Source organism: Haliaeetus leucocephalus, unplaced genomic scaffold, assembly GCF_000737465.1.
Source record: "Haliaeetus leucocephalus isolate CR32 unplaced genomic scaffold, Haliaeetus_leucocephalus-4.0 Scaffold906, whole genome shotgun sequence".
NCBI classification, from domain to species: Eukaryota; Metazoa; Chordata; class Aves; order Accipitriformes; family Accipitridae; genus Haliaeetus; species Haliaeetus leucocephalus.
Genome location: NW_010973342.1, coordinates 181,365 through 207,895, shown reverse-complemented (window position 1 = coordinate 207,895; position 26,531 = coordinate 181,365). Strand labels below are relative to the sequence as shown.

The 26,531-nt window shown below is 39.7% G+C and overlaps 1 protein-coding gene across 1 annotated transcript in view; it reads right to left on the bottom strand.

Annotated features, from left to right (window-relative positions):
* Positions 1-12,354: 12,354 nt before the first annotated feature.
* Positions 12,355-26,531, bottom strand: part of SLC2A9 (solute carrier family 2 (facilitated glucose transporter), member 9) — a 106,672-nt gene continuing 92,495 nt past the window's right edge. Inside the window, exon 12 of the mRNA XM_010583450.1 lies at positions 12,355-12,612. Within this exon, the coding sequence (XP_010581752.1) occupies positions 12,355-12,612 (258 nt within the window). The remainder of the gene's footprint in view (positions 12,613-26,531) is intronic.

The following is a 26,531-nucleotide window of genomic DNA, read 5'->3' as shown; positions in this document are numbered from 1 at the left end:
GCACCACAAAACCCTGTTTCTCAAAACCTACGTAGCGGCTTCGTTTCGCATCAGCGTGGCTTTGTTTTGTGTGACCTGCCAGACTGAACTGCACCTCATTGTCAACTCCGAGTAGTGGCTCAAACATGTGGTGGGCTTGAAGTCAGAGTGAAAATGAATAAATCACAGCTCTCACCAAAAGCCTGCAGGACCGCAGTCCTGAAAAACACTGTCTGTGCCGATGATGCGTAAGCGGACAGAAAGCAGAAAACAATGTAAATGGTGGTACGAGGAAAGGGCTGGAACTGTGTGAGGAGTGAAGGTGCCATGGGAATCCTGCTTAAAAGAAACAGCTGAGACTGAGGAAAAGGGTGTTCTCAACAGGTTGGTGTCGTTTTGAAATGGAGTCAACAGGGAGGCTGAATAATGTGATTTTCCCCTCCATATCCTTAGAGGTTGCCCTGAAAGCATCCGTCAGGAGCAGGGATTTTGACCTGGTCAGGCAGGCTGTGGGCACCTGCTGAGCAGCTGTAAAGCTGTTTGGCCAGTTCAAACATGGAGAACAGTTCTGGTTTGTGTAAAAAAAGTGGATTTTTGCTTTGGAGGACTAAATTACAAATTGTTTTACTGTACCTGAGCCATCTAGTCATGTGTAAACCTAGGTTTTAGCTGTCTAACCCCAAAGACTCTGAACCTATGTTATCACATCCATTTTTTTCTATAAACATTGTGCTAGAATATATAAAAAGATGCAGGCATCAATAGATTAATATAACTCCCTATTCTACTGCCAATATAAACTAAGCAACAGACAAAGAACTTCACTATTTCACTATTAACAAGATCATAAAAATTCATGAGGCATTCAAAGCTGCTAGTTAAGCTGTGTGAGAATTTCTGAATATGCTTTTTATAGGACTAGACTGAAAATAACTCATGAAAACTTATTTTCAGTGGCTTTTTAATCTGCTCTAAGTTCGGCAAGAGCTACGATTTGCAGCCTAATATTATTTGGCCCTAGATTAGCACAGACAGCTCACATGGAAGTACACTGATAGTTATTACAAACTTTGCATCAACAACTGGGCATGAACACAGAAAAATCAAAACCAGCAGGGACCTGCAATCCGTCTTTGCTAATTGTGCACGTTTGTATTCGTATTTCAAGGACTAGAACTATTCCAGTGATGATTTATAGAACTTCTCCCTTCTAAGTAAAGAAAGCAAATCACTAAACTCTTGACAGATACATAAATAATTTAATTTAAAAATCTGTGAACTGGTCTGGAGAAGTGCTTTGGTTTGTGCAATTTAATAAAGTCATACTTAATCCAACGTGTGCAAGGAGATACAGTTTACTGGATTTTAGGTATTATTGGTATTAAAACATGGATTTTTTTTTTTTTTAAATCTTGCAGGGCACTGGAGTTGTGTTTTTATATATATAAAAATATAAACATGTATGTATAAAGAACGCTGCACATGAAAATATATGTATAATTATTCCCCCAGTGTGCCTATGATTTCCATTATTCTGGGAATGGATCTGGTAACTGAATGCAATTATTACAATGACAGGCCATTTTTGTACACATTCTCTGTTTTGAATAAAAAGATCTCTGCACTTGTAGTTTTGGAAATGAATGACATATAGCTGCACTATTAACCAAAGAGCAAGATTTTTCTTGAGTCTGAGGTGCATGTTTCTCTGTGCATAACTATTATTTGAATATATTGTAGAAGAAACATCTGGAAAGAGCAATTATCTGAAAAGAACTATTAAAAAAAAATCAACTACCATCATAACAACAGAAGGCATTTAAAATTCATGAGCGTTCTTCATACTCTACTGAACGTATACAAGGAATAACTAATATCTAGCTGTCTGATGTATGTTTTGCCTTCTGTTTTGCATCGGGCTACATCTGATGCAGAGCCATTAGTCACTACAGTGACAGAACTGTATTATTTGCTCCACCAAATAAAAGCAAGGTCTACCTAAACTGCTATATGATCGCAGTGTCATTGTCAATGGACTATCACACCTGAAGCTAAGCAAACTTTTGACCATTATGCATAGGGGTTTTTTTTTTCAAGCGGTGATTCTTCCTTGAGCTAGAAATGTTTGTAGGTGTTTATGCTATGTGTTAAGTCTAACGTGCTAAGGATGCATCTTATGTCAGAGGGTCAGCTGGCAGAGCCTGGCTGGTCAGAGCTTGGCATTTAGCTGCTATTTCTGCTTTTCACATCCCCTTCACAGTTTGGTTTTTGTCTGAAAATCTGTTGGAAACACAAGCAAAATGCAGTGAGATAGAGCGGTGCTGCTCCTGCTGACATGCGGTAGGAGCTTTGCAGCCCCCAAATCTGTCCTGCTGGCAAGAGGTGAGCTGGCTCCTTCCAGGACAGAGGCAGCTGGAGGAAGAGGGACTCTTCCAGCTTCAACACCTTCGTGGACCTTCATGACATTTGTTCTTGTGCTGCTTTGCCCTTGTTCTCTTATAGCCCCCAGGTAAATCCAGCTGACAAAAACATAGACTTTGAAAGGAGTTGTGAAGAGGTTATCTGATGAGGTATTAAGTAAATACAATGCAAGGTTATTTTTTGGTTTTATAATGCAAGAGAATCTGATCTCCCAGGTGGCTGCAGCTTAGGAAGAGGCAAGGGCTGGAGTTCTTTTGCTGTGAAAGACTTATATACAAATGAAGACACCACCAAAAAATACAAAATAAAGAACCTCTTGAGTTTCATAAATGCGAAGCACAAAAGGTCATAGAGCAGATGAAGCTTTTATCCTGTATCGTCTCAGTAAATTGTAAGGTTTTTGTCCTTTAGGTAACTGTTAAAGGACTAAACCAAGCACTTCTGCCAGGCTGAGGGAGAGGGATTGGATCTCAGATCTGCTGTCAGCAGTGACAATGTGTAGGAACTCGGTCCAACCCAATCAGTTGTAAGGAGGGCAGGTCGCACGCTGGTCGAGTTGTGTATGTAGGTCAGATGAAATATTGCAGATAAACGCCCAGGGCAAATCCGTTCATTGTACTAATTCCTACAGAGCAGTTTCTCAAAGCAGAAAGCAAACTGTAGAGGTGGTTTTAATTTCACTCTTCTTAGGTGATACCACTAGTATTCTGGTTAGCGCCATAATAAATCTAGAGGACCACAGAAGGGGGAGATTGGTAATATCTGCTGTATCTGATGTTTACTGAACAAGGACCCAGTCCTGCTAATTTTTAACCTTCTGACTAGCCCTCATTTATGTTGGCAATCAATCACTTCCACACTGCCGCAAGCATTTATGTGAATATTCAATGCTATGTAAAAGTTTTGAGTGAAATCCTGACCTGTGATGGAAGGGAAGGGTAAAATGGCAATTAACTGCCTTCAGGGTAATGCCCACCATTACCTACCTCGGATCCCATATACAATATTTAATGGTAAATCCTCTCCAGGAACAATGGCCTGGAACTCCGGAGCTGTATGGCTTTTATATTTTACTGTTTTGTCATTTTTGTTTTGATCATGAAGTAGGAGCAACCTAAAAGACATCTCATTATCATGTGGGGCTGGAAAGAGCTTTCTGCTGTTGGCCTGGTGGAGTTGTTCATAGTATAATTGATCAAAAGTGGCCATCAAATAGGTATCCGTGATCTAATATTGTGTACAGAAGAAAGTATTGTCAACGTCTTTCATTTGAAAGAAATAAGAAATGTCTTTGCCTTCAAAATCTTACTTTTGAAGTAGTCTTGAGTAGCTTAATGACAGTGAAAGCATGTATGATGTGTTACAATTTTCTGCCACTTCTAAATTTAAAAAAAAACAAAACACAATCCTGTCTTTGAGCTGTGAATGATTTTGCGTTCCAGAGTGATCATCTCTTCAGCACCACCTACATCCCGCATGCCAACATCACCCACTTCATTTGGACTCCATTTCTTCAAGCCGTTAGTCTGGACTGCAATGTTGACCCCATTTAGTAATATAGTTTGAGAATATCTAAGAAACCTACTTATTAGGCTTTTTAAATTTTAAATAATTGAAGCCAGCTGTCCTAGTTCATAGAAAATACACAAGCTTGCCAGACATGCTGAATCTCCTCCTACTAATGCTGACTTGTTACCATTTTTTTCTGTCTTACTAACATTCAGTTCTAATGCTTATTAGCCAAGACTGTGAGCAATCAGGAGAGACTGAAACTTGTACCATAGAACAGCGTTACAAAATTGAGTTAATAAAGTGTAGCAAATCTCTTAAAAGAGCAAAGAAAGTTCAGCACACAGTTTCCTAATGATTATCACTAGGCATAATGGTCCAACTTTCATCTGAAAAGCTCCCTTGTATGGAGAAAACTTAGGGTTTGAGGTTTTTTTGGAAACAATTGTGAGACTTAGAGTCTCATATATTTATTTATTGGGTGGTGCTGGGATTTCCCCACTTCTGTTGTATTCTGGATCAGCTCATAGTGCTTACTGCAACCTGTAAGAATTATGACAGCATGTCTGAGCAATGATCCAGTTAGAGCATCATCTTGTCTCCATAAATTATCCGTACATCTCAAAAGAAAGTGAAAGACTGATCTAATGGCCAATTATAGGCTACTCAGCTCCTTAGAGAAATTTCTTATCTCCTATTAGCCATAGCTTTTCCCTTTTTAATTTGTTGCCTAATTTAAATTTGAAAGTTATAATAAATTTAAATATCTAATCCTATAAAAATTCATTAATTCTAATTTGTGCCAATGAATTCTACAGCTTTAGTTATGCATTCTTGAATTTTTCTATTACTTTTTAGATTTATTTTTAATTGCTCATTGAATAGGTCCTGTGTCATGTACTGTAAAAACAAGCCATCCATCTTGCATCCTGTTTTCCTCAGCCTTGTTTCTTCCTAACAACTTGTTTAACTCTCATTTTCCATTAGAAAAATTCAAATAATTATCACCTGTCTCTTCCTATGCCCCTTTTTTGGAGAGGGGGACCAGACTTGTAATATTACATATTTCCTGTGATGTCCTTTGCTATCCCTTTGGCACTTCATTTCCTTTGATTACTGTTGCAAAGCGAGCAGTGCTTTTATCATTAGCTCAGAGTGATACCTGAGATGCCTTCCTATATGTTTTGTACTAATCAAATCAACAGCAGCAATGTCTAAGCCACTTGGATGATTTCTCAGACAGGGATTTCATCTGTCGGCAGCTGCTTGGTCACAAACTCCGAATCTCTTCCATCTTCCTTGTGGTTGCAGCATTCATGCTCTCTCTAAAGTCTATATAAAAAGTTTAATAGTGAAGCCATAGCTGTCTGCAAGAGGGCCACAGGTTGCACAGCATCATCCCTTCATCCTGCTGAGAGGTGACCCCCCTTTCTGCCTCTTAATACTCTTTCACTTCTCAGCTGATGAAAATGTTTTTTCTAATGACATGCTGGCTTACCTCATCCTGGAGCGTGCCGGCATGAGAGGTAAAGCACAGCCTGTGGTGGGGGAGGGGGGGATGAAGGGAGGGGATAGGGGGACCATGAGAGCTCCCCACCAAAAGGTTGAGAGCTTCTGGTGTGCAAAATACACCCGAGTTTCACTAGATACTGGAAGAGTGTATTTGGCTTAGCTCAGACTGAGCACTATGCTAATACATCCTGCTCTTGAGGGTCTTCAATACAAATTTACTCTCTAGTTGGATGAAGAGAGTTTTAATATTTTCCTTTGATGCCTCAGAAGAAAACCCAGAAGTTACCATTAAGGATAACTCTTCTATTCATAAATTTCTCTTGAAGCCTATTTGATGAAAGGAAATTGGTTCTCTTACTACATGTTGGCAATTATTTTAGCATCAATGCCCAGAACTGGAGCTACCCTGAGAAGGATTTCCTCCAGCTTTGCATCAAGGTGATTCCTGTGCTGTGCAACAAGCACATGAAAATCTCTTGTCGACTGTTAGTTAATCAGATGATCAGTCTATCACACCTCAGGGAGTGTATCGACTAGGAAGATAAGGCTTCAGCCAGTCAGTGACAGACTATAAATTGTCTAACCTTGGTTTATTGCAGTGTTGTGTTAAAGCAATATATAATTTCTTATGTTAGCTATTTACCTCACATTTGTTTAACAAAATGTAGTTCCACAGAATTTAGAAAAAATCCATTCTTTCTCCTTTGAGGAAAGTAAATAATATATTATAATACTATCTATATATCAAAATGTTATCTATTTTAAGATATATCATAATACACACACAAACATAAATAAATTTTATATATGTAAAATGTAAGTAAATTTTTTATATATATAAACATAGTAGCCTCCACCTAGCAGTTTAGAAAAGTGCAAAAAGAAAAATCTAAGGCTGGCCAAAAGGAGACAGCCCTGCTAGATAAGTTTTCCGATCCTAAGATCATGCAAACTTTAGCTCAGTTTGTTAATGCAAGTATCTGAGCACCATCAGAGTCTAGTTCACAACTTGACATATGTCCTGGTTTCAGCTGGGATGTAGTTAGCTGTCTTCCTAGTAGCTGGTACAGTGCTATGTTTTGAGTTCAGTATGTGAAGAATGTTGATAACACTGATGTTTTCAGTTGTTGCTCAGCAGTGTTTAGACGTCCCATCTAGTTTAGGAACTGGGAAGTGGGGGGGCAGGGATTCGCCGCTTGGGGACTGGCTGGGTGTCGGTCGGCGGGTGGTGAGCAATTGCCCTGCGCATCATTTGTACATTCCAATCCTTTTATTACTACTGTTGTCATTTTATTAGTGTTATCATTATCATTATTAGTCTCTTCTTTTCTGTTCTATTAAATCGTTCTTATCTCAACCCAGGAGTTTTACTTCTTTTCCTGATTTTCTCCCCCATCCCACTGGATGGGGGGGAGTGAGTGAGCGGCTGCGTGGTGCTTAGTTGCTGGCTGGGGTTAAACCACGACAACATAATATCCAAATGGCCCAATTTCTTTTATGTTTGAGAATTAAAGCTGCTGAACTTTTTCCATGGGATAACATAAAAGTCTCCCTCTCTATACATATGCATATATACAGTCTATAGAGTTTAATTCAAAGGGATGAAACTGCATGAAATTTGGATTTAAGTAATTAACCCTTGAATGCATCTTCAAAAACGTCAGTCTCTAGAGAAAATTGTATTTAATGTTTTTATAACCTTTGGCATGTTTGCTTTTCCTAAGTAACTATTGCTTTCCTGTTTTCAAATCTGAACTGTAAAAATATTTATGTAACTGGGTGGAACAAGTCCGAAACAAAAGGTGGAACAAATGTAAAGCAGTGAGCATTGCATTTAGCTTGACTGATTTTTTTAACTGAGAGAAATAGGAGAAAACAAAACAAAAATCAATGTCTCTGCGTGGCAGCTTACATAGCAGCAGACAAATTATCTCCTACCCTTACAAGATCATGCTCTTAATGTATTGTGTCTCAGGGGTTTGATGGAGTTATATTTTGCTTTTTACCTTTTGGGAACGATTTTAAGACAACCAGCAACTCCAGCAGTCTCATGCTTGGTACTCTTCTTTGGCGTATGAACCTGACTACTAGTGCTCCAAACTTAAATAAAACCCAACAAATCACCCAACCAACCCACCCCCTGCCCCCAAACTCAGAAGAAAAGCATCAGATCAGTGCTTTTGCAGCATCTGAATAATTATATTGTTTTCCCAGACTGAGAAAGCAAGCCATCAGTTTGCCATCTGAAGAAGATAAAAATGTGCAGGGTTTCCTAAGGTTAGAACTCCTTTGTGTACACCATGCCTTTCTTGGGTACATTTGTACAGTTGAAGCCACTGGAGGAGATTTCTGTTATCTTCACTTATCACTGGATAAAAGTCTCCTGAAAGCTTTTCTTCTATGCTTTTTAAAAATCAAAATCCTAGGTTTAAAATAAATTGACTGTACCGCAGCTTTAGCGGGAACATCTGAAGAAAGAGCTTGACCATCCACTGCCTGTGTTTCTCTTAGGTCATGGAAAAAGGAAGGTTAATGCAGCTTAGCTTGCAAGGAAGAGGGTTGTAGTGACTCAGGTTATGCATGATTGCTTATTGAGCTGTGATAACTTGATTAGGAGTCCAAGTACCAAGTTTTGCCATGAAATTCACCTTTTCGCAGGACTCACTCCCAAATAAAATCACTTGCAGAGAGAATTATGTATGGACCCAAACCTGAATTTTTTAACAGCCTGAATATTTGCATGAACAAACCTGCTTCATAGTTTGGGTCTACATAGTTCAGGTTTTTAGATTGTATCTGAACTCTATTTTCTGGAGTCAGGCTGAAAGGAAAAGACCACCGGTGTTTCCTAAGAATGCTTTACTCAGATTTGTTCTTCCTGCTGTGTGAGGTGATGGGAGCTCTAACAGTTTATATGGTGATTTCTGTATGGAAAAGCACATGAGAAAGGGTCCCTAGTCAAAGGGAAGAAAGCAAATTTCAAAGAGTTGATTTTGGTGTGGCGTTTTTTCCCTTTTTTTTTTTTTTTTCATTTTACTCTGAAGATGAAAATTGTCCCATATGGCTGAACTACTCACATCTTCCCCCACTAGAAAGCAGATCCTTGTGGAGTGAAAATTGGCTTCAGAACCTGAAGTATGAAATTCAATTTTTATACGTATTTCAGATCTCAGGTTTTGCATATCTTTGTAGCAGAAATAGTCATTTGACTGAATTTCTCATCAGAAAGCAGAGCTTTAGCAACTCAAAGTCATCCACTGCAAATGACAACTTTCTGCAAAAAAGCCTCACCAGATTCAACAATTCTTATACAGAGTTATTACTACTACTAGCCAGTTTTAAACATTTGCCTCTCACTGATGTCTGTATTTTTATTTCTATAGTCCAATATAAACATAGGAAAGAATGAAGTGTGGAATCTGATTTGAGAAGTGAAATGTAAATAATACTCAAAAAAATATACAGTTTCAGGGATGAGTTTCTTCCCTGTAACTCCCAACCACCCAACTGTAGAGTCCACAATGACTCGGGTCATCCAGACGCAGGACTGTACAGTCTTGTACTGGGACGTACAAAAACCCAGGGAATTGTACAATGGAACTTGTACAGCTGTAGAGATTCAGATTTACCCAGAACAAAATCTACATCATTTTAGTTTAATTCCAAAGGTTTATTTTGCAATCACTGTGCATGGACATAGTTGATCACACACACGTAACCCACTTGCAGTACTCGTACAAACACCATCTCGCAGTACCTCATATCCCAATGTCACAGACAGGAAAAGAGAACGTGGCACTACACAACACTCACTGACAAACACATGGGCTGCAGACAATTCGATACATTCAACAAGAAAAAGCAAATGATAAATTGCTGATGTCTTCCATTTTGTCCTCTCATTGCTGGAGAAGCTATAGCAGCATAACAATGGAAAAAAACATTACAAAACATCTTGAAGAACAACACAAAACTTGTTAGGGTCAGAGATGAGAAAGTTAATGCAGTACCGGCACATCTGAAGTTTCCTCAGAAACTTCCACAACCCAAGGCAGAGGAGGCTGCAGCTACCTTCCCCGGCCAGTGAGCAAAGCACCTGCACACATACATGTCTGGAGACTGGAATTGCTTTTAACCTGTACCATGGGCTGCAGCAAACCGCTGGCGAGAAGTGCAACCGCTGTCCCATGGTGTACTCGGTCTGCAGCAGCTCTTTGCAGCCGCGCAGAAAGAGCCTGTCTGGACTGTGCCTATCTCAGGTAGGGCAAGAGATGGGCAAATGGGGTTGCGGAAGAGAAAAACACAACCCCCTGTTGTTACTGCTGTACAAGCCCCTGAGCTGTGATAGGAAATTCTATCGAGCCATCTCTTTACCAACACATTCAGAGCTGGGCTCCAAATGCAACTGTAAGCAACTGTAAGATGATTTTATCTTGTTGCAGAAGTCCAATACAACTGCTGTATCAGGCCAACATGATATTTTACTGAAGTTATCCAATGGCAACATTATCAACAAGTAATGCCTGTAATGTACATAAACGAACAGCACTAAGTGCTAAATTCTCCTAATTCTAATAATAATGGTTTTCAATCTTGCCACCTTGACTCAGATCAGATCACATCGTACCATGTTAGTAGCCCCAACTGCAAAGTAAGGTAATTCTCAATCTGAATGAAAGGGTCTGAATTTGCCAGTCTCGCCCTGCAGGCAGAAGACTAATTTCTTCTCGAAATTGTCTGGAAGGGTGGCATTCAAACTCACTTTTTACATAGCCATTCACTTAGCAAGCCTCATGTAACACATGGAATAGGCAACTAAAGCCACTGAAAGATGACATGTTTATGTGCTATGTACATAATTCTATGAGTGGTTATTAGAAAACATTTTTCTTCAGTTTTCTCCATAGTGTTTGATTAGCTTCCGGCTACGATTATCAGTTGGTATAACCCTGATTCACTGTTTCTTAACAGTAGCACCAATACCATAAATCTGATTTTTCATTCTTAATTCTCTTGCTCATATATATTTTCATTTTCTTACTTGCTGTTGTACCTCTATCCCAGTAAAATAGCGTAAATTCTGGCATAAAGGCTCAGATCAATTTTTCTTCTATTACTCAGTAGTGAAATTGGCCTATTAGGTCAGCTTACAATGTGTGCAGTAAATATGCCACATATAAATAAATCACAGTATAAAACCATATACATAATTTCATAATAACAGCTGAACATTAGGATCTCTGATTTTAATTTACAGTGTAATTTACAGTGTAGAACAAAACAATGAACAGCTTATCACTTGGGGAAATCTGAAAAAAAACCCCCAAATACTGGATAACAATTCTCCATTGTGTGTGTATATATATATGAATATAAATATTAATCTGTATTTGGAATAGATATATATTCATATATGTATTTATGTATGTGTGTGTGTATATATATATGAATACATATACAATTTTTTTTCCAAAATGCTCCAAATGTATGAACTTCTGGATTAGTAAATATAACTTGTGGAAGCAGCTGGCTCTACCTACATGCTGCACTTGCTTCTTGTGCCCCACGCCTAATTGAGAGCGGCTCTAAGACTTACTGACTTTTCATATAAAACAGCTAACTTTTTAATTTAAAAGTGCTTATTACCCCCTCAGCATCCAGGTACCTAGAAGGATCAAGAAAAACTATTATCAAAATTACAAACTGGAAAGGTGATGTTAATAAAAAAATTCCCACATGGAAGGGAATGGATCACCTAACCACCTGCTGAGTCTTTCTATCACGAAATTAAGCAGACTCTGAGGATAGTTCTACAAAACATTTAATAGCTTAGAAACTTATTAACATGAACTAGGCCTGGAGCTTCAGAATCTAATGCCCAAAAGAAAATTAGTGTTTAAATAAGAAATAGGCACCCAAATTCCTTTGGAGAGATCTGAGTGTTAAGAAATGACATTTACTGGGTCTCAGGGAAATTTTGGCTCCTAAGACTTGTTTTAGAAGGAAAAAAGCAAAAAAAACCCAACCCAACCTAAACCAAAACCTCAACCCTTGGAACACTTGGTGGTTGACTTTTTTTTTAATGCTACACTACCCTACATGTGCCATCAGAGTTCTCTCACTTCACTATGAGGTTTGATTTTCATTTCGTATTAAATCTTCTACAGCTATTCTTAAAAAATAAAATTAAAAAAATATATATATCCACGGAAATGCAGTGCCAGCAAACCCAGAAACTAGAGGCAATTCTATTACTAGACAATCAGGATTTGCAAGAGACAAGGAAACCCATCAGGACCTGGAGCTCCCTGTTTGTGGGAAGGTGGGGATATGTTCAGACAAAGCAACTGAAAGTTAAAATAGCTGGAAAAGAAATGGGAGGTGAGGGGAGTGTCACGAGTCTTCCTTCAAGTCCTCGGTTCTCATGTGCAGCTTGAATGACATATTGGGAAATGTGGAGAAATGCAAGCCGGTACCTTTTCAGGTTCGCCTGCACCGATTCTTAGCAGACACCTGCTGGGACCTCTTCCCTTCTCCCTGCCTCATTCGTCCTCCTCCTCCCCGGCGACTGCTCGCACCCCTCCCCGCGAGCACAGAGGGGTGCTCAGCCAGCTGCTGCTCACAACCCCGGCTCCCCACCGCCACTTTACTTCTCTGAGTCTACACTCCCCAGCCCACTCACCACAGCACCTATTTTACAGGTGCCCGAGAAAACTCCGGCTCTTACTTATTTAATCTGCTGCCACTACTCCCACCTCTCATTTCCTCAACCATCACCCTAGCTGCTAACAAATTCACCCGTACTCACTTGAAACCTATTCAAGGGGGAAGCAGTTCGTGCTGTCACATGAAAAACACAAGTTGTGCGCTACTATAAACGTACTGAATGAAAAGAGTATGTTCTCCCCCGTCCCCCGAAAGAGCATCCTGGGTTTACACAATCCCTTTTTTTGTTTCCCCGTTGTTCACCGAAGATGTGAAGTTTGATTCTTGTTCTGCACTTGATTTCCTCTCCCCCGGGCAGTGGTTCATTTCTTGCATTTCTAAAGACACTTTATTCCTTTTGGCAAATGCTTGGCTGATCTCATGAAATGTCTTATTTTTTGTTTCAGGCAGGACAAAAAACAGGTAGGTAGCTCCCGCTAAGCAGATGGCAGCAAACACTAGGAAGCAGTAGGTCTGTAAACCAGCCTGTGAATAGAAAACAAAGGAGATGGTCATTACAAAAGGGACAAGATTCAAAAGAAGAGCAACATGAGGAATGGTTTGAAAGAAAAAATGGGCGGTATGCAGCAATTTTTAACCAAGTACAGTAGGTGCTGGCATTCACTGCAAGTCGGAGTGCTTAGAAGTTCATAAAAATGCATGAATCGTTAGTTCTTCCAACACTGCCTGTGGCCCACCGATGGCAAAGCAGAGGCGCGCAGATCTGGCAGAGGTGGTCCTGGCTCCTGGCAGAGGCGGTCCTGGCTCCTGGCAGAGGCACGCAGATCTGGCAGAGGTGGTCCTGGCGCAGATCTGCAGTCTGAGCGACGCCGGGAGATGCCAGACTGAGCTCGGGCGCTGCGGGTGCGAGGAGCACAGGTGGCAGCGGGGCTCCTGCTGCATGCACGGCTTAACTGAGCCTTGCGCTGCCGCGGTATTTCTGGAAACGAGGCAGATGTTTCACCAGGTTGTTCTGCATACTGCCTCGCCATTTCTAGGTACGAAAAATGAAGCATGCTTTTGCAACACCATGCACCTGTACGCAACACATGGGAACCCTGCCGTAGCCCGGGGCATCTGCATCACAGTAGTTACAAGCTTTGAGATTTGCAAAATAAACAAGGAAAAAACCCCAAATGGCAGACATTTGTGTCATTTCTAAGGTTACCGGAGCTTACAGCAGGAAAAAAATCCATAAAACGCACTTCTTTCATGCTAGAAACTAGTGTAAGAATTAACTGGAAATGAAGTACAGGCCGCATTTGAATGTTTTGCGTTTTACTTCACTGCAAAAAAAAAAAAAAAGTTATAGACACAAAGAAGTTAAGTTATAAACTGATTATAAAGGCTCCAACCAACTAGTAGCAGTTGCACTTCACTGAAACATAAGTATTTCTTGCCTGGTGATTATTAGATCATTTAATAGCTTTCAGTTACGTTTCAACAGTACAGTTTTGAAAAATGTTTGATAATTACAGTATTGCCAGCTGTGGTTTGTTGAACTAGGAAGAGGTTTGGTATTGTGACTCCAGTGAAGCCACCACCTGCCTCTGAGGAAACCTCTGTTCCTCCTGTATCGATTTACCTCACTCTGTGTCCTGAAACCAAACGTCCAATGAACCCATATTTTTGACTTGTTTTTATTAACAAGGCTGAATTAAACCAAAAGGGGTATCTCCAGCTCCAGAAAAGGTGACCTTTCTGTGGTGCCTTGTGTGAGGTCACGAACAGCAATCACGAGGAGAGCCAGACCCCCCCACATCACCCCAGGTGTTGCAAGGCAGAGGTTACCCCAGGGAAAATCACCCAGGATGGAGGAAGCAGACGTGGCTTCCTAGATATAAATATTTACAATTGCCATTAAAGGTATGTATCTGAAACAATTAAGACAGAGCTAGACAATGACGCAACCCTGCCTTTCCCCATTTTTCTAATACACTCCCATCATCGTTAGTTATACCGGTCCTACACTGCAGGCTTGTTAAGCTCCCTACTTTGGGGGCTAAGCACGTACGCAATTCCTAGAACTATTTTTATGTGTCACTTGCTCAGTATACATCATATATGGCATGGAAGAACAACATGAATTCGTGTGTGGAACAAGAAAGAAAAAAAGAAAAACCCTTTCCTGCAGGTGCTTTTTAATACCATGGCTGATTGCCAGCCTGCCTAGTTACAATGTTTTCCGTGGATAATTCATTACCTAGTCCAGCCCTTCAACTCCTGTCTGTAACAAGAAAAGCTGGAAAGTGCATCCTCTGATATTGACTATGGACTTTCGAGATCATCAATGCTTTTTTGTTAAATCCTAGAGGCACGAACTCCTGAGCAACCTGACGACAACAAGCCGAGAGCACAGGTGATGAGGGGGGGGAAATATTTCAGCATGGGAACAGATGAGACTTTCAAGCTTATACAGAGACAGAAGCAAATGGATTTAGTAGACAGGAAAAAATAACTTCACAGTGCCTCATAAATCATCCTGTCATGTTAAGAATTCAAATTTTGCATCTGGATCTTCTGCATTTGAAATTGTTGTTCAGCTGAATGGTAGAGCTCCAATCTGGAATCATGTTTTTCGGTTTCTAAAATCGTCATTGAACTAAATCTCCTTTGTGATGAAAACAAACCATTAATGCCTAGTATGAATGAGCCTGGCAATCAGATGCCACAAGTTACCTGCATCTCTTGGTGGTGCAGCCACAACTTTGTCCCACCTTTCTTATTCCTGTTTATTTTTTGTTCTCCATGATCTAAATTAGCGTTTATTATCTTTGATTCATGTCTCCTTAAACCTTCTCTAACTGAACTGAACATTCTCATGAGTGCATATTTTATTTGCAATTATTTTACATAATGTATTTGCATTTACTAGTAATAAACTTGCTCTCCTTAATCTCTGCAGATCCCTTTAGAAGTAGCCCCCAAGGACCTCCAACTGAAGTTCCATAGAGAACAAGCTAAAAATTAAATTTTATTACAAATCCTACAAATGGGATTGTGGGAAGCGACCAAGACTTTGCAGTCCTTGTGTTCAGCAGGATTAGCACAATGGAGCCCTAATTCCCAGACAGGAACACAGCACGGCGATCACAAAATGCCCTTTTCTCACCAGCTAGTCCTCAGTCATAGTTATTTCCTTAAAGCTGGTTATTATTTTACACACACAGGAAAGACAAACACTCATATTCATGAGCCTTTTATAACTCATTCAGAGTTCAACTCATATCACCTAAACCTGCATTTGGCACAGAAGAACGTCACGTGTGAATTAAATTACTCGTTATAAATACGAAACCTTCTACCTTCTACCTATCCAACACTGACAAAGGATGTAGGACAGAAGTACAGGATAAAGCAGAAGGAAAATCTTAAATCCTGAATTCCAACTCAATAGAAACCTTTAGTGGGACATGGGTAGGATACAGCTCAGCCAGATGCTTAATTCATTTTTATCTGTTTCTGATGTATTCTGAATTGTCTGGTGCCAGAGGAAAGATCGGGGGGGGGGGGAGGAAACAATTAATAGATCAGCCACAACATATCTGATGTGCCCATCCAGAAGGTAGGATAATGTGCTGGGAAAAGGGTAAACGCAGAGTTATTGAATGATGGCTACTACAGAAAAGGTACTGATAAACAGACCTGACAGGAAAATGGATCTGTGTCTTTGTTCCATGAAATTACTATACTTTCTCTTATTTATATTATATTATACCCATGTGTCTGTCATTTACTCTTTGACATCTGTAATCTCCAAATCCATAGTCTCTCTTCATTGTTTTACTCCTTCCAACTTGCTAGAGAAAAGACCTCTATAGAGACTGTGCAGCTGCCACCAAAACTAAAATCCTGGAGTTTTGCTTATCTTGGGCTGGGGTGGGAGTAAAAAACTGAGGAAGACCTTCAATTAAAGCCTTTGGTGGCAAAGCACAGATACGCTGCAACTCTGTCTATTTGGCCCAACAGACATGGTCTCAAGATCCTTTATTGACATGTGCATTCTTGATACAAGAATAATGACAACATACATGATAAAATTTGAAAAGGTAAGTATTTTTCTATACTTAGTGGCATTATTTCACTAACTACATGGAATAGAAGCCTCAGTGTTCAAAACCTGAATACTTGTATCCACCTGAAGAGTAGTTTGACTCTTAATAAAAAATATCACATCCAAACAGCTGGAGAGGAGGGTTAAAAGAGGAAGGGAAGGGCAGGGGAAGAAGCAAAAGCAAGACAAACCTGAATGGACACTCTAACTAAATACAGAATAAATTCAAGGAAAGTATGCAGTTTCTGTTACTTCTCAGCCTTCCCACGTAAGGATGGGTTACCTCCTTACACTCAGCTTGCAGCAGCATCAACTCTGGCCACGCAGGAGGCACCAAGCCAGCCCCATCCATTCCCCCCACCCTGTCCACTCAGGCAAGTCTCTTCAGACTGCCTGCACATACTGCTCAGGTTCAGAACAAGCTGCCAGCTTCACAAAGGTGCTTCTCCTCCTCCAACACCAGGCAGGCTTGCCAGAGCTAGGAACACATGTCTTTAGCAATACTTGAAGCCAGGCTTTTAAATACAACGTTAGAAACCAAAAGATTAGAAGGAAGACAGATCAAAGCACCACAATAATCCATGATTTGTAGCTGTTTTCCCCTAACTTCTCTTCAGTACAGCCTCCTGCATGAACACTCAAGGTTCAAAGTCACCCAAAGTTTCAGGTGGTTTCCTAAAATACAACGGCTCTCTCTCTTGATAGCCTCACAGATATTTGTTCAGAGTCCCAGCCAGATACACAGGTGAAAGTCCGTGAAAGGCCAGGCTTTCTGTGGGTTACTGAAGGTCACCTGCCCTCCCAGGGGCACACGGGAGGGCAGGAGAACAGCAGACACGCTTACTGATGCAATCTCCTGAGGAAACCACCTTGGATACCTACAGCCTATTCCTAGTTAGTCAGCAGGCTAATAAAACCTCTCCAAAGCAGGATTTACATTGGATTTTTCAAGGCTGGTGAGCGCTATTGCTATACGGGATATTTAAAAGTTAAGCATAAACCATTAAATGATCACCTTCTATTTTCACACCAGCTTTCTAAGGAGGCTATTTAAAACACAGCATTTCTGAAAATGTCCTGCCAGATGAATCTTGAATTACTCATTTTTATCTTCTCTTTTCTGCAGCTGATCAAGGCTCTGTATTTGTCAAAAAAAAGGAAAACCAGGAAACAATACACCTAAGACACATACAATTAAAACAAAAACGAGTCAACATCAAAGGACACAGGCAATTCCCCCAGATCAGATCCCAGGTGTGGCAAGCAATCAAACCTGACTTTGAGGATGAGATGTAGCTGTGTAAGCCAGGTGTATGAATAAGTAGGAGCAGCCCAGCCACATTTTCTTAAGCAAAGAGGTTAACAAACATATTCTCAGCTTCTGTAGGGCTGCTGTACACATTAGGCAGAATGTACAGGCATTCCCTCCACCTCCCTTTAAATAAAATGGCAAAGAATACTTAATTTTTACCTTTGTGAACGGACTTAAAGTGCCCAGAATGAAGGCGCAAAAGAGCTCATTTTTTCAAGCTAAAATGTAAACTGAAACAAATAAAAACCCTGGCATTGAAACGATCAGATTTCTGGTTTTGATTTAAAAAAAAATAAACAATTTGCCACTTCTAAAGTCTGCTAGCTGAGAACAGTCTTCCTGGTAATAGCTTACATGCTGTGAACACCATAGTCTAGAAAAATATAAAAGTAGTTGAGTAGAACATCATCACGTACTATTTAATGATGGCTGCTTACTGACTTAACTCATTCCGTAGCAAAGGTTAAATTCTAAGCAGGACTGTGATACTGAAAACAGGAAAATACTCTAGGGCAGATACAGCAAAATAAATGAGCAAATGAACAAATTCTGAATCAGATTTAGCAAGTTTAACAAATTAGTATTTTTAAAACAGAACTTTTGGCTCTTCCCAGCAAATGCTAAAATGTGATTCTAAATTCTCAACTTGCAATGTCACAGCCCCTTGGTACTACTGGCAATGGATGCTTGCATTGGAAGTTGCCATGAAGATTAGAGTCATGCGATAGGGGTCAAATTGAATTTTGAAGCGATGAGGTCAAATGACAATGGTTAGATGTCTTACTAAAATCATCATCAGCAAACCAGTTATTCATGTAGATATTTGACTTTACTTACTTTTCTTCAAATTAATATAAGCCACTGAGACAAATGGATGAGAGAGTTTGTGTCCTTTACCCCTTGTCCCTCTTCAGTTTCAGACATAATTTAAGGTCCTGCTGAAGGTGCAGGACAATGAAGAAGGGCAGAGCACTAAAATATAATGTATGAAACATATTTCCTAAGTAAAAAATAGAGACATTTTCAGACATGAACTGCAATTTCAACCTCAACCCTCACACATTCACTACCTCCTCATAAAAAAGTTAACAGATCCTTATATTTTATACTTGAAGTGGGTTGCTTCTAATTAAGAGTATTTTTTCTCATATATAACCTTCTGATAGACTACATTTCATTTTCTCATCTTTGAGGGGAACTTTAGCCATTTCCCTTAATACAGGTGCACTGTAGTCACTTTAAACATCAGATGTATTTGCAAAAGCTTAACATAGCCTGGCTGAGGGAATCTATGTTTAGGCTTCTGTGCACACCTTTGTAATTGAAATTCTTGTACTGCATAATAGAAAAAGTCAACAGGTATTATTACACAGTAAGGAAATAATAAGGAAAACCAAAAGACAATCTTGCTGGGTAAATGAATCTTGATGCATGAGCAGGAAAATCTCAAGTGTAAAAATAAGGAAGAAACAGAGCAGAAGTGCAGGAGAGCCTCCAGTAACAAGTTTAATGACTCAGAAGTATTACTTCACCGGCAGAAATAAATTAGTTTTTGAAAGGCAGAAAATAAACACACGTATAGGTCTTTGCATTGTACTAGTAAGCAATCTGAACTAAGGCTACAAGCCTTGTAGCACCTGTATCCCATGTGATACTGAGCTCCATCTGCATCACAGATCCAAGCAAGTTATTTTTCAAGACACTTTAGTCTAAAAATAAAACAAAATCAAAGTTTACCCAATTTCTAGCTAGTGACAATTTGTACTTTACTTCTTTCAGATACCTTCTACCCTAACGTAAGTAAAAATCTTATATGAAGAAGACACATGAAAATTCAAAAGGTACTGTCTTGGAGTTCCTCACTTAAAACCCCAGCTAGTAAAAGCACTCACTATCTGGGGGACACAAAGTCCACCCAGCTATTTGTTCTCCTTTCCTGTCATCTCAGCATCTGCCTCTGCCTCTCAGCATCAGCATCTGGCAATCAAAGCACCAACCTCTATGCCAGGGCACAAGAATTAGACTTCCACCCACCAGCTCAGAAGCTGGGTGCAATCTGACTACAACGGGCTGCAATGAGCTGCACATCTACAGCTATGTCCTCATTTTAGTGCCCTTATGCAGAAAGGTTAGGCAACCATCAGAATTTGATGCCAAGGATTTCTTCATTGAAAAGGTGTTTCCCTGCCATAACTACAGAGGATATAGGCAGCTCTTCATAATAAATATTTAAAATTGATCTTTTGTCACACACTTTCTATTTACTGTGTAATCTTCTTCATATCCTTCTTTGCTCATGCTCTTACACTGTTCATTAACTTAATTTTCTGAGAACAAAGGTATTGATAGGACTTTTTAGTTATTTTAAAGGTTTTCCTAATGTTTGCTATGGCTCAGAATACTCTATCACCTTGTTGGCTGAACCCTCCTGTGAAAACACACACCGTTATGGGAGGGACGTTGATGGGGTGCAACAGGACAGCCCCAAAACTTTCCATCAACTTCTCAGATGTTATTGAAGCCTGCCCCAAATCCAGTGACTTGTTTGTCCACCATAAAAAGCACATAATTTTCCATTGCCAGTGATCCGAACAGGAATTACAGAGGTCACTTCTGTCAGTTGCTTGGTTCCGCAGCCTGAAGAGCCTATCTATAACTTAAGCTTTTTATGCAAGTCTTCACTAAGGTCTGAGTGTTCATCTCTGGAACCTATTGAACAATATGTAACTACTTTATCAACATGCCCCAATTTCCAGTTACAGGGAAACAATGTGAAAAAATACATGATGGAGGATAAATAGAACTATTACAACTTTGTAAAATAAAGCTTTTTCTTTATAACTGGGCAAAACATTCAAACTGCACAGTGACATTTATTAGTCCCTGCAAAAATGAGATATTCTACACTACTGCTCTGCCAGAGAGTTGCAAAACACCTTCCAGTTTATTACTATTATTGCCTCAGTCTTGCTGCAACAGAATGCTACCTTTGTATCCCATTTTGGGATAACACAAGTTTCTTCCATGGCAGAAGTAAAAGAGGGGAAAAAACCCTGCAGTCCTCAGGGACTGTATGTAGGCCTGGCAAGATGAAGAAGAGGTTCTTCCCATTTCTAACTGAACCTCATTTAAGTCCGTTCTTTTTCCTAGGAAACGATAGCAGCAATTCGGTTCTTTGTCATTTTGATAGGGAACTACATCATTTTTCTAGTACAACCATGCAGACAGATTTGAAGACCATCAATCACTTCCCCAACACTTCTAATGACTTCAGAACTCTCTCTTTCCTTGCTGTAGATGTTTAGCCCCATGGTGCCAAAGGTAAAAGTCAAACCCCAGCCAGGAGTAAAATCAGCTTTCCGCTTAGTGGTCCTGTAATCATAACTGGGTATCCCTCTGCGATCCCTGGTTATTGGAAACATTTGTATTAGGAGGAAAGCCCGAAGATGAGCTGTTCTGGAAAATTACTGATGGGAGAGAGAGGGAACCAAAGGAGCAGTAAAGATGCAGCTGGTCTCTGCAGGGCAGAAAGGTGGAAAAGGAGGGCTCTGGGCGGTCAGTTTTGGTTGCTGAGATGGAGGTATCCCCCTGCCAAAGCACACTCATCAGACTGAAGGGCAGCTGAATGAGGATGGCACAGGGGCTAGCGAAGAAGGGTACAAAACAGAGGCAAACATAAGCTCAGCCAGCTGCTATCACCGTAACCCAGGGAGAGGGGTGATGCGCGTGGGGCAACGGGGTGAGCAGCAGGCAAAGGTAACACGAGAGATGTTTACAGAACCAAGTACGAAACGCCAAGAATATTCACAGCACATAAAAATGACTGATTTCCTTATGTCCTCTCTGGCTTACATCTGCTTCCAGTGTGTTACTGGGAAAGGGAAGCATGTTATTCTACAATGTAGTTTAGTATAACCATGCTGAGATTCCAATTTCAATAAAATACAAAGCAATTTAAGTATTTCTTGAGTACACACTGTATATACACCGTGACTTTAGACACCAAAAAAAGGCTCTGCACAATCTTCTAGAAAGAGAAATTATTATGACAGAAAACTTCTGGAGAAATCTGCTACTTTGTCCTGCAGTATAATGCTAATTTACCATGTAGTCTTTAGCTGCTTCATAACAATCTAATGGAACAAGCTGAAATATAAAAGAACAATGCATCAGCAGGTAATGAAAATAACATGTTATGAAATGAATTGCTAATTATTAATGCTTAGTAATTCTTTGTATTTACACAATGCATCACAAAAAATAAACAGCACCTTTTTCTAGGTGTAACACTTAATTAAAGGTCCTGCTACACCACTGGATTACAGAAGTCTGTCCCTGCAAACTTACTGTCACTGAAGAGTAACAGCTTAACACATGCCTATTCTATTGCACCAGAGGTTTTCAAGCCTCTTAGATTGTGCTTTTCTGCTGCTGTAGTTTGTTGTCCCCTCTGCCTGCTTCAGCTCATTGCACATTTCACAAATACATACACTCTAATTTCTGATTTACCAAGTGTCCCTGTTCTCCACACGTCTCTAGCACCAACTCAGCATACCAATTTCTACCAGCTATCACTCACTCTTTAAAATAGATTTTTGAACCGCAAGCTCCAGCAAAGTCAGGCAAGGCCTCAGATTTTGTTTTCAGCAACATGAAATAAGAGAAAATCTAAGGAGGTGATGCCAAACAATATCCACAAGTAACAATTTTGAGTCTGGCTAAATTAATAAGGGCGTGCCTGTATCCATTTGTGTATGTACACATTTACAAGATTTGGATTTTGTTCATCTGAGTGCTCTGAAAATAGTGTCTGTTTATATATGTACCCGTGAGAAAGAGAAAGCAAGAGGCTTATGGAAAAGCAAGCATATTTGTTTTATATGTTACTTAGCCATTCATTATTCTTCTGTTTAAGAAGTTCTTCATTAAATCAAGGACTGGAATAAATATCCTGTGGGATGATGAACTCCTTATGGTTTGCGAGTGACTTAGAGAAACTCCACTGCGTGAAATTCACATGAACTCTTCAGCCAACAATTAAAAATATATCAAAACCCCCAGCCTGTTCTGTTCAACAGAAGATTAAAACCCCCCAAATCTGCAAGAAATAAAGTATGTGATGGCTGAAGGATGAAGTTAGTTAAATTTAAAACAGAAATAGATGCGATTTTGAATTTGTCAATACCTTATTGAGAAGTATGGAATCCATTGGAAACCTTCAGTGTAACTGAGTATTGTATATGTGAGAGACACTCTAGTGCAATTAGGAAATACTAATGCAGAAGTGAGTGAGTGGTATTTGACAGCTTGTACCTTAAACCAGACAAGAATATATAGGTTCCTCTGGTCATACTTGGGTTTATTTTTGTAATGAGTCACTACTGCCAAAGGGAAAATGATCTGTTTCCTCTCATTATCCATAAAAGAAGGAATATATGAAATAGTAATAAGCTTACAGAAGGATGACTAATATAACCTTGAAGGCCTTCAGGTTAGAGATTCCTCAAATTTCCATGGATGCTTGATTCTTGCCCTAGTTGTTCTGAAATTCACAAGGTTTTCTCTAATGTGTCAGAGAAGTTTAACACTTTCTGATACTTCTGTATTGAAGAAAATAAGTTATCTTTTCTCCCTTCTCAGTTGTTCACAGTTAGCCTTTCCTTTCTCAGATCTTTTCTCCAGACAATATTTTTAGGTTTGCTTTCTGTCACTCCAAGTTCATTGCAATTTTTGTTGTTTCTTCCTCTTAATTTTCTGCATTTTTCAAGATTATTTAGCCGAAAGCATCATTACATCATTACATAACCATGCCATCACCATTTCCAAGGAGAGGAGTAATTGCAGTTGTCTTCTACTTTTTTTTAAGTTTGGATTCTCCTGCCACCACAACCTGCAGCAGCCCTTCTTGCAGTGACACTAAAGTATCACAGTAACAAAAACCCCAAAGCTTAAAGGACCCTTAAAGGAGCCACATGCTGTGTGTACACTTAGTGAGAGACATCTCCTGCTCTGAAGGCTTCAAAATGTCAATAAACTCATAGAAAACCAGGAACACAGATGCCAGTCAGTCCATTCCCATTACTAAGGCAGCCTCAGTTCTTGACAAACATCTGTCTGCTTGTCTTCTATAGATCTCCAGTAATGAACAAACTACAATTTCTCCACACATCATTACAGTTACACTATTCTCATGATTAAAAGGTTTCCTAATATCTTTCTTGATGCTGTTATCTGAAAATATAGCATGCATTCTCTCTGCTTCGTCACCCTCCTTGCTGGTGAAATCAGTGAACAGAAACAGGCCTGGACCCAAGATGAATAAAGAATGGGGAAGCAACTACAAGTGGTTCTGGCATGCCTGGAAACTTTCTAAGCTGGCTATCAAAGCACTTCCCTGCTAGAGCTGTTATCTGAACTCACTCTTTGCGATGCTCAGTTATGGCAGAGGACCTTGTGCTGGACCTCATTAAATATTAACTTCACATTCACTGTAGCAATCAATAAAAGAATCAATTAATTCCAATGGAATTTGATAAAAAGGTTTTATTATGCATTGGGGGGGTTGCAGAAGCCTGAAAAGCAAGGCTCTGCTCATATCTGACAGGCAGCAAAAGCCACCTGGGATGGGGACATGTGCAGCTGAGGAGCTGGAGCCTCTGATTGTTATGACTATTCAGCTCTGACCAAAGGGGCAGGCTGCTGCACATGGTGCACACAGCAATAAAATAGCATCCCCTTTTTAAAAATACATACTACAGTCTCTTAAGTGCCTTATTCTTTCTGTATAACTACAACTAAAAGGAGTATCCCACTACCGCTGCCATCACCCAACTTTTTGATGTGTGGTCTCATCTACCATTGTGTACTTTGTGCTCAGTCTTGCAGATTAAGGATGATATCAGCATCTGGCAGCTCTGCCCTTGATTACATTAATAAGATTCCTAAGGACATACTACTGGACCAGTAAACACTACTACCTGTGAAGCTGGGTCCGAGTGCCCTGTTGAAAGTGAAACATGCTGTTTCCAGATGAGCAGGGATGCCAATCGAAGCTTCTCACATTTCAAGACCCTCTTCTGAGAAGAGGTTTAGGTGCAAATGCAACCCCAGTCTGTTTTGGGGTGTGGGTAAGAAGGGAGAGAGAAAGCATCGTTGCTGGAGGTTGTGTAGTGCTAATATGAAAAGGCAACTACAGGCACTACTATTGCTCCTAATGTATCCATATTTAGTAATCAAGCAGCTCTGTGCAGGAAAATAGCTTTGCATATTTTCCAGAATAACACCCTTCCCCCTGACAGTGATGAAGATGCTCTTAACTGACTTTGACCTTAAAGAATACTTATTCTCATGTCTACTATGCAAACATTCACGCTTTCGTAGTGTGGAGTCACTTTCCGGGAACGAAAGTTAAGATTTGACATCTGTCAGGCTCTACATGTTGGAACAACAGTCAGCAAACTTAAGCCATGTAATCTATTATCTTGGGAAAAACAGAAGCCACATAACCACTGCTATAATTAGTCTAATTTTAAAAGGTCTGCAAGTGCAAGTCTAGATTAAAACCACACATTGCTAGGAAGAAAGCACACAGAACACAGAGACCTTTGAAATTCTCCTTTATGCTGCCTACAAACTGGTACGCTTTTGCTCCTTGCGTAAAAAGCTCACTTTTAAATCTCTTTGTGAATTCTAGTCAAAGACTAACTGATGTCATGTATTAAGCTTCTTAGCAACTTGGAGGGTTTATAAAATACCTACAATGTAATTATTGAAAAGAATGCTTCAGTCTAACCACACAGATGAACATATTACACATATTGAAATACCTGGAATTACTCACTAAAACTTACATAATCACCAAAACAACAACAAAAAAATTAAAAAAATATATGTTCTTCTTCCCCCTGGAATTTCTGCTGGCTAAAAAAATTACATGGAACAAAGTACTAATTATTCTGCTACTGCTATCCATTCTAGTCAGTGGATTTAACCTGAAAATCTGACATACTCAGGTTTGTTATCCCGTGATTTAGTTATGTATCACCGTTAACGAGATTAGAACAGACAGAACAGAGGCATTTGAAGAGGAAACCCCCAGGGACGAGGAAGACCTCCATGTAAAGTAGGTCTTGGTGAAGGTGGGCTTCCTGCTCCCCCAGTTGGGCACAGTGCTAGTTTTACCCCCAGCATGAAAAGGTCTTCACAATGGCTTACTCCTACAGGAAATAACAGTAGCATCATCGACACTCGTGCTCTCATCAAAATGGCATTAGCATTTTTCCTCGAGAAGAAACACTGATTTCTGCAGACCATTAGTATCACTGATTCATAATGCATAAAGGTGAGAAGCATCCCAGCTACACCTGCAGATCTGTGTATCAGGAAGAACCATTTGACTACTGCTTGCTTACTCTGAAAGACGAACGAGCCTGACTGAATGCAAATGTCTCTACTTTACTATTACAAATATTTTGCACTCTCATACAGGCACAAAGTTCACAAAATTCACATTATACAGGAACTTAAAATTGTCCTATTTTCATTTTTTCTTCTATACATATAACTGTACAATCTCCCTTTTCTCTCAAAATGATCAGATACCACTGATCATCTTACAGCATATGTCCCATAGACTCTCATGGACTCATCTGTCCCATAGACTCTTGCTGATTAATTTTCTAAATATAGTTTCACAGAGGGAGAGTAGAATAGATACACCTATTAACATCCAGAAAGCATCCATTTATTAAGACAGTGTGAAACATTTGTCATGATTTACCCCATAAAATACACTGATTAACAGTAGGAAGTCTCTATTTCTTTTCCAACTTTTTAGTGAGTTTTATTCCAACTGAGGCTTGACAGTGAATAATATTCAATTTTTAAAACCGAGATTAAAACTATTCTCAGAAAACAGCCAAACTCTGGTCGCATTTTAGCTACCATCAGTTTTGATTACTGAGTCCGCTGAATTTAAAAGCAAACACAGAAGTAGCAAATCTTGGAGGTTTTTAAGACACAACTGGACAAGGTCCTAAG